Source organism: Trachurus trachurus (genome assembly GCF_905171665.1).
Source record: "Trachurus trachurus genome assembly, chromosome: 17".
NCBI classification, from domain to species: domain Eukaryota; kingdom Metazoa; phylum Chordata; class Actinopteri; order Carangiformes; family Carangidae; genus Trachurus; species Trachurus trachurus.
The window spans coordinates 22,520,028-22,529,233 of record NC_139900.1 but is presented as its reverse complement, the minus strand read 5'-3'; the positions used below and the strand labels follow the sequence as shown (position 1 = coordinate 22,529,233).

The 9,206-nt window shown below is 42.3% G+C and overlaps 1 protein-coding gene across 1 annotated transcript; it reads left to right on the top strand.

The window, feature by feature from the left end:
- Nucleotides 1–3,578: 3,578 nt before the first annotated feature.
- Nucleotides 3,579–5,712, top strand: dmbx1a (diencephalon/mesencephalon homeobox 1a; the record flags this gene model as incomplete). Its single annotated transcript, XM_083992198.1, has 4 exons — nt 3,579–3,732; nt 3,961–4,139; nt 4,704–5,106; nt 5,273–5,712. 4 exons carry the CDS (start codon nt 3,579–3,581, stop codon nt 5,710–5,712), a joined length of 1,176 nt encoding a protein of 391 aa, XP_083848324.1.
- Nucleotides 5,713–9,206: the final 3,494 nt, after the last annotated feature.

The following is a 9,206-nucleotide window of genomic DNA, read 5'->3' as shown; positions in this document are numbered from 1 at the left end:
AAGAGGAGAAAAGTGAAGAGTGACGGAGTTGACGAGCTTGGATTCTCTGTGTCTGGAAGTGGCAGAAAATACGACTGTCTGCACAAGAGGTAAAAAACTTCAACATCTGTCTACTCGGTATTTGTGTTTTAAAACGTCGTAGCCTAGCCTACTATTGTAGAAAACCTTCTTGTCAGTCACTTTTTAGATAATTTGAGAATTTGGGTCATCTGCACTGCTGGTTTTGTTTTGTTTACAAACAGAAATGTTGCCTATTTAATTTGTAATTTGTTTAAGAAAATATCATTATGGAAAACGAATTTTATATTAAATGGGCATTTTTCTAAAACCTCTATGCTGAGACTAAAAAGTGAGAACTGAAATTCATAACGACCACATCACAACATGGTCAAATTAAATACAAATAATTAAAATCTAAGCTAAATTTCACCAAGAACCACCAATTTGGTGCACCAGAATAAAAATGACACCCAGAAATTAAACAGCTTCTTAGAAGACCGCAGTCTCCTGTATGAGAGAAAAACTGTGACAGTTTACTATTAAAACTAGTCAGAATTAAATGATGTCATACCGAATAAAATTGACATCGCAAGTGACAACACGGTGAGGGTTTTCTCCTCATAAACATTGTGTGCTGCACACAAAAAATATAGTCTATAAATCAGTTTCTGGCAGGACATTGAGAGCTCATAAACACACCTAAAAATAGTGAAATTAAACTAAAAGCCCTATAAAATCAATCTTTGCTTCATCCTAACAAATATCCCTCGTGTCAGGGAAAAATCAAAGATGCTCCTCGCCCTCTGACAGTTTACACTAGTGACACAGCAAATAGCAGATTGTCAGGTCGACTCCTGCCCCTCAGGGCTGTTAGCAAATAACATTTTTCCTAATTTAGTCGGATCAAAGAGTTGCACTGTACATGCCAATTTACATAATGACGGTTTTATAATCGAAGCATTGAGCGGGGCTGCCAGGAGGGCCCAGCGCCTGGAGCAGATCGAGGCTTATGAATGACAATAACAGCACTGACGGGCTCACAGTGATGAGCTATTGTGCTGAATTTGACATGGGCAGGAGGATCCAGGCTACAAGCAGAGATGCAGTGGTAGCTACACATGAAGCTGGTAATCCTGGGGAGGATGAAAAGTTTACCTGCACACAAAAATAGGGTGGAGGAGCAAACGGACTAAAAACATCCAGATGGGCCACATTCCTCTGCAGCTTTACTGCATGGTGCAAATCTGATTTTAAATCAGTGGTTGGACGTTTTAGTCTCTCAAACTGTCATTAGTTATCAGAGGCAACAAATACATTATATTGTAACGTATTTTGTGTGATTTTAAGGTTAAAAAAAAAAAAAACTGACTATAGATACACCACTGCAGAAACAACAAAAATCGTTAGCCTATTAGGAGAACACATGCACGTACAGGTGCCAGCGCGCGCACACACACGCAACTCCAACCCAGAGCTACCCACCAGGTCCCACTGTACGTCCGTCCGTGTCAGCGTTGATGATAAATGGAGGGCCTCGCAGTCGAAACCTATTTGCACTTCCATTAGACGGGGAGCCAAATGGGGATCAACATGCATATTTTTACCCGCGGAGAAGCCATACATCTCAGCCAAAACGTTGCCCCGGGGCGATGGGATAAGAGGCCGCCAGAGAGGGGAAGGGGAGGGGGGAGACGGGGAGGGGGGCCCATTCAACTCAAATACTTGGGGGAGTAAAGTAAATGTTTAGCGAAGCACCTTCTGTCCCGGCGAATTAAACTATTCCCCACTGCCCTCTGATCACATTCATCAGCCGCCGCAGCCACTTAATAGGCTGGGAATGGGCACTGCGCACACACACACGCACACACACACGCACACACACACACACACACACACACACACACACACACACACACACACACACACACACACACACACACATACACACACACACACACACACACACACACACACACGATCTTTCCACTGACAAATGGACAGAAAAAGCGCCTTTTACAAGAACGACCACCCAGTCTTTTCTGTTTTTAAATAGCCAGGGTTTACTTGGCCTACAAAAACGACTATGATATTAATAATATTAATAAGGGTTAGGGTTATTAATAATAATAATTCATAATAATAAGCTATGCAATTCAATGCATTAAATTATTTTTCGGTGTTTTAAGAATTAAAAGTTACCATCAAGACTTGTTAAGTGACAGCTACACAGAGTCCTGTCTTTTTTTTATTATTTTATTTTATTTTACATTAATTAAATTAACCTACATAACCTGAAATTATTGCCATGTCGAGTTTTTTTTTCAATCTAATCCATGCAAAAGTGTATCCGGAAATATGAACCGAAATGATGATTATTAACCTACATTTACAGATTAGGCAAACACAAAACACAAACACTCTGAAATTGTTGTAAATTGATCAAATAAAACCAAAACTGGAAACACCTGCAACTCCTGTCGAAAATATTTTTACCCGTTATCTGCTCTGAATCCAAGAAGCAGGCAGCTCCCTGGACACTGTACCTGTCATACAGCAGAAAGATTTATATTCTCCCTATGGTCTCTCTGTAATAGTTATAATAACTGTTTGGGCCTCCGAGATATCCCCTCCTGCCGGCCTCCTCCCTACTAATACATATCTAATCGTGTCCTCAAGCGTTTCATCTATGAAAATCTCGGCCGTGAAGGAGAACTACAAAATAGAGTTTTGGAAAGTGCTAGCCCTCCTTTTCAAAGACAGGGACATGCATGTTTCCTTCAGCAAATTCATGTGTTCGTGTCAGTATAAAAGCTAGAAATATTTTTGACCGATTTTTGATTAATAAATAACAAAAACATGGAATATTAAATTGCAAATGTTGGCTTTAAATGTTGCAATAAAATTATTTTCAATGTGAACAGACAGTCGCTACAATAGAACAGCTCTGCATTTCCGTAATCATAGCCCATTAAAAATAATCCTAGTATCCGGTTGCAGGTTTTGCCACCGAGACCCGGAACAAATCTCCTTAGGCCTATATCATTTTCCAACACATTTCATCAAAGCCTTGATCTGTCAAAGCAACGTTTTCAATGGGGATTTGGCTTCTCCGGGATCACACAAACGTGAATAAATTCATGAATAAGGCATCCGTCTCGGTTCATTATGGGAACGAGTGATAATTACCCCAATTAAAAGTCTTTTGTATAATTAATGGAATGAACAGAGTGATAATTGGATGTTAATGGATAACACTTTTTGTCTGAGTGCGCACATTAAAATCTGTTGGCCCTTGAGCGCGTGGCCCCGCTCTCATTAACCAAAGGAGAGAGAGAGGAAAAAAAACTGGCGTGTGTCACATCACTGGACCACCTACTAATGGACGTTTTTGTATGTGTGTCTTATGTTTCATCATAACTGGTAGTGGGGTTGAAGATCACATGCTCAACAGCGTCACAGCGCGTCCATCAGCAGCCACGTGCCCTCACAGCCAAAATATCCTTGAATAAAACCTCCTGAACTCATGTCTGACACTCACAGCCTCCTGTCCTCTCCTCCGCAGGTAGCGACCTCTCAACATGCAGCACTACGGGGTGAACGGCTACTCTCTGCACGCCATGAACTCCCTCAGCGCCATGTACAACCTGCACCAGCAGGCAGCGCAACAGGCGCAGCACGCGCCCGACTACCGGCCGTCCGTGCACGCGCTTACACTGGCCGAGAGACTAGCTGGTAATTGAGTGCATGCTCTCTCCCTCTCTTCCACACACACATACATTTACTTACATACTGTGCACAGACGCACCGCAGACTGACTGAGCTTGTTTTCTTGTGAAGCGTCACCAAATATTGTTTAATATATCAACATGATGCAAGATTAAGTCAATTTCCACGATCCCATTAGATCAGTAAAATAAAACTTGCCGTGTGTTTTCTCTTCCAACGGCTGCGCATTTCAAGACATCATCCTGGAGGCTCGCTACGGCTCTCAGCACCGCAAACAGCGCCGGAGCCGCACGGCCTTCACGGCGCAGCAGCTGGAAGCGCTGGAGAAGACTTTCCAGAAGACCCACTACCCAGATGTGGTGATGAGGGAGCGGCTGGCCATGTGCACCAATCTGCCCGAGGCCCGCGTGCAGGTAGGGCCGTCTTATAGAAAAAACATACAAAATACATCAATATGGACGAGTGTCTGGAGCTCCATGCTGCTTAATTTTGGTTGTATGTGTGAGCCCATGCAGCGTTATACATCATTTTTTGTGAACTGGTATATTTTTTGGTATGATAGATGTTTTTATTTTATTTTTGTATTAGATTTGAAGAAGTGATGCAATGAATCAAAGTAATAGAAAAAAAAGTTTGCTTACATTAAATAGGATACTTACTTTGGGCCTACACAATTTGAGAAAACACTGAGTGTGCATTATAATAGTCCTGAATACAGAAGTGAAAATCAAAAACATCAGCTACACATAAGTTATAATCTGAATATGTTGTGTTAATTTTCATATCTTATTGAGATTAAAATGGTTTAAGTTTGATTATGAGCATTACACACTTGAGGGCATCTGTTGTTGTCATTTAGCTAATCATCTTATCAACCATTTGGTGTCCAGTGAAGTTTCGACTACAGTTTTCATCAACTGCTGCACATCTTCTCGAGTCCTCTGCCTCACTTTCTTTCTCCTCCTTGCCCCCATCAGGTTTGGTTCAAGAACCGCAGAGCCAAGTTCCGCAAGAAGCAACGCAGCCTCCAGAAGGAGCAGCTTCAGAAGCAGAAGGAGGCGTCTGGCGAAGGAGGAAGTGAGAAGGAGGACTCTCCTCCCTCCACCACCATCATTCCTGACACCCAGCTGCCTCCTTCATCCTCCTCCTCCTCCTCCTCCTCTTCTCTGGAGACAGAGGGTCCCGTGGTCGGTCCTGTGCCGCTGGACATGGAGCTGAACGTCACGTCAGCAGAACATTCAGGCAGCGAGTCGGCGACCGAAGATAATGATAACACGGACAAGGAGGATGAGAGTAAATCTCAAAGAGAGGAGATAAAGTGTGAGAGAGCAGTGACACCTGGGGACATGTCCCCCTGCAAAAGACTCAGCCCCAAACCAGGTAAGGAACTAGGGTGCTGTATTTTTAAAAAAGCTCAATTTCTTTCTTTCTTTCTTCTTCACAAACTCATGAAACTGACACCTCACATCTGCATCATTCTACTCATCAGCTGACTAATAATTAAGTTTATGCACTAATAACTTAATCCCTTCTCCCTCCTGTCCAGACTCTCCCCTGGTCTCTCCGTCCGTGACCCCGTCCTCCTCCAGCAGTGGCCTGGCCGGCACCGGGCCACTCTCTCAGAGCCATTCTTACTCTTCCTCCCCTCTCAGCCTGTTTCGTCTGCAGGAGCAGTTTCGCCAGCACATGGCCGCCACCAACAACCTGGTGCACTACCCTGCTTTTGACCTCGCTGCCCCGTCTTCACTCCCCTACCTGGGAATGAATGTTAACATGCCTCCTGCGCCGCTTGGCTCTCTGCCCTGTCAGTCCTACTACCAGTCCCTGTCCCATCATGCCCAGCAGGTGTGGAACAGCCCGCTGCTTCAGGCGTCGGCCGCGGGCAGCCTCACCAGCCACAACAGCAAGACCACAAGCATCGAAAACCTGCGTCTGAGGGCCAAACAACACGCTGCCTCGCTCGGACTGGACACTATGTCTAACTGAGAATCAGATTGTACGGAAGGACAATGTAAAATAGGCTACAGCATCGGCCTAGACATCACCCCATCCTACTGTGACTGTGATAGGTCTTAGGTCTCTAGGAGCTGCATACTGACCCCTACTTGAGCAGATGGGCACATGACATGCAGAGATGTCCAAAAAAAAAAAAAAAAACGCCAACATGCACTGGACCTACAAAACTCCATTCGACAGCTTTTAAAGACAACCACACTTCCCACGGCTTGATTGACTCCTGTTAGCTTCTGTTGTTGCAGCTCAAGGTCCAAAAGAACATCCTTGGGAAAAGAGAACCCATGCAACACTTAATATTGCTAGAAAAAGATGAAGCGGATGAAGTGACTGTCCCAACTCCACAGACAACAAACATATTCCAGATTCATATGATGATTTCCAACAGACATGTAAAGTTGGACCATCTGAAATACTTAAAAAAAAAAAAAAAAAAAATCACTAAAGATGATGTGAACAGCTGATGACGGATGCACTCAGTTAAAAAGAAAATGCAAATAATGTTTACAAGAATAATGTGAATAAACAAGGCACTTTGGAAGAATCAGGCTCAGCTGGACAGGAGGAGAAAAAAAAGCAGATTTGTCTCAAACACAGCAAAGAGACCATTTCTGTCAAAAGGACCGCTGACATTTCAATTAAGAAACGTGGTTATGTACATAGCATGTACTACATAACAGCACATAAATAAAAATAAACCCAAGCCATGTTGTCCTCAACAGCATAATTAAACGTGACTAATTTACCAGTTTAATGGCCAGTAATATGCCACTTTGTACGGAGGCTGGCTCGGTAATGAGAAAATGATTTCAGTGACTAAATTCTCAAAGCTTTTAATTACATTTTGCCCTGGGCTGAGGGAGCTGGGGCAAATGCAATTATGAACATGCATACCATTTAAAGCAGCCTTTATGAATTCAAAAGGTCTGTACACTTATGTTCAATTAAGGTAGCAGCATGACTGACATACATCGGAAATCATTTTGTATTCAATGTAACTCAATTTTCCATTGAATGCAAAATGATATGCTAAAGACATTTGGACTATTGGGTAAATACTGTCTTGATCCATATTTTCTCAGCAGTTATTCTTGCCTTAATATTCTCTTGAGGAAACATGCAGCTGTTCATTGAAAGTCGGGCCGACTGTTAGCACTTGGTGAGGAGAATCACACATGTCTCTGATGTTTTCTGTTCATGTGTTCTGGCAAGTTAAGTCTTCATATGAAAAAAATGCACATTATTTTAATATGTAAAATATAAAAAAAAGTTTATCTATTAATGTTTACTGGTAGGGTAATTGTAAAGTTACTATTATGTTGTATAATTGATAATGGACTCTGTCTCAGATAAAATTTCTTTAGCTGTCAGATTGTAAGATTGTATTTGCTGAGCTCACCGGCAGCCCCCGTCTCCCCCTCCCTCTCTTGGTTGTCTGTGTACCGACCCTGGGTTGAATTAATATTTTAAGTGTGTTCACTTTCTTCTCTGGGTTTGACCTTCAAAGAAAACAGTGGAACAAACTTGGATAGATGGAAAATTGCCACCTTGTGTAGTTTGCAATCAATCCAGACTGAAGTCAAAGAAGGTGAAATGATTTCAGTGAATAATTGAGCCAAGTCCTCTGTGTACTGCTGTCTTGACTCTATTTGAGTTCTGTTGTCGCTCTTATTCTAATGCTGTTCCCCCGACTGTCTCTGTCAAACTACTTGGTCCAGTGGTAGATAGATTTCTATTGGTGGAGGAGGGGAGTGATCGGACCATCAGCAGTGTTGTTTCCTTTACTCCTCCCTAACAATGTAGACTTGAACTAGTGTTGTTGTAAAATAATCATCAAATAAAAACATTGCTTGAATCTTTACAATGAAGGCTTGCTTCTCTATCTGTGCTGAATATTTAGTCAGTATAAACTTTGTCTGCGTTACAAAATCCATGAAACAGCTTTGATCCAGAAATACAAACAGATATAGGGTTAAGGGTTTTACATTTTAGTGCTGTTGTAAATCTTTCAGTGAATATTTGAGAAATCTCCTACTTATATAACTTTATTATATTTTACCTGCGTTCATTTGCATTTTTACATTGGCCAACGTGAACTTAGTCCAGCCTTTCTTCTGTCTAAGGATTAAAACTAAGGGAGAAAAGGTCAAAAAGAAACATGAAGGTAAAAAAACAAACAAACATCATGAGAGCAAAACTGTGGGAAGAAGGTCAAATAAAAAAACAACAACAAACAAATAGGTAAAATATATGAGAATCTGCAGGAAGACAGAGAGTAGGGCAGAAAAAAGGACAGAAAAAGAACAACGTAATCTGAAATATCTGAAAAATAAAAAGCTACGTCGAGACATAAGCCATCCCCAATGAATAAGCAGGCCATTATCCTGAAGAATGATGGCCTGGGGCGGTGATTATGCTGCTATTATATCTTTAACAGCATGGTTTGTCAAAACGTACCCCCCTCACCCTCCACCCAAGCCCAACCGTGCTCGTACACACACACACACACTTAACAACACACATATTTGTGAGGAAATTGGGCATCTCTTCCACATCCTCCAAAAAGTGCCCTTGCACTTCCCACAGTAAAGTTTACATGCATCGCCCCGTCTGTGTGACATTGCTCTGCTGTTAGCTTAATAACTGCCTTTAGTGCGTTTAAATAACAACACCACAGCGGCGACTGCACTGAGCCATATTTCCAACCGTTGAATGAATGGCCGCTTTCCAAAAATCGGATAGAAGGGGATAATGATCTCACCAGATTAGCAGCGTTAATGTGGGTGTAACACTTCACCCTAACCTTGTTGTGTTTTATTACACCACATATGTGTGTCCTCGGCCAAGGGCATCCCGATTGTGTGACTGATAAGATTGTGGTGTGGATATGCAGCCAGAGTGAATGTCCTTGTTATCCAGGAGAGGAATCTGTGCACGGCAGGATTTCCTCCCATGGGGCTCTGGACCGCAGAACATAACACAATACTCTTGTTCCAAATGTTCCCTCTTTTCTTAACACCCATCCCCCAAGCACACACACACACACAAACATTTACACACACATGCACGCCCTGAGGGTTGAACAAGGATTGGTAGATTGTACTGCTGCAGGGTCAAGTGTGTTGAGCCCTTGGAGCTGGATCAGGTGCTTCCATCTCTAACACTCAGGGCTGTATATTCACCACTAACGCCATAACCACCTATTTATAGGCACTCACACATTTCCATCTACTTTCCTTTAAGCAAGTGGTGACATGTGTGCATTCGTGTGTGTGGGAGTTCTGTAAAAACCTGTAGTGGAAACGATTCCCAGATACAACACTTTACTTTAAATGTCAGGTCAGACAATTTTTCTTGTAGTCTTAAAGTTTCATAAATAAATTACATAAAAGTATCTTTCAGAAATGTAAATGCTGCTGTGTACGTTTTTTTAACCACAGAGTGGAGACTACGATAGAAATGTCAGT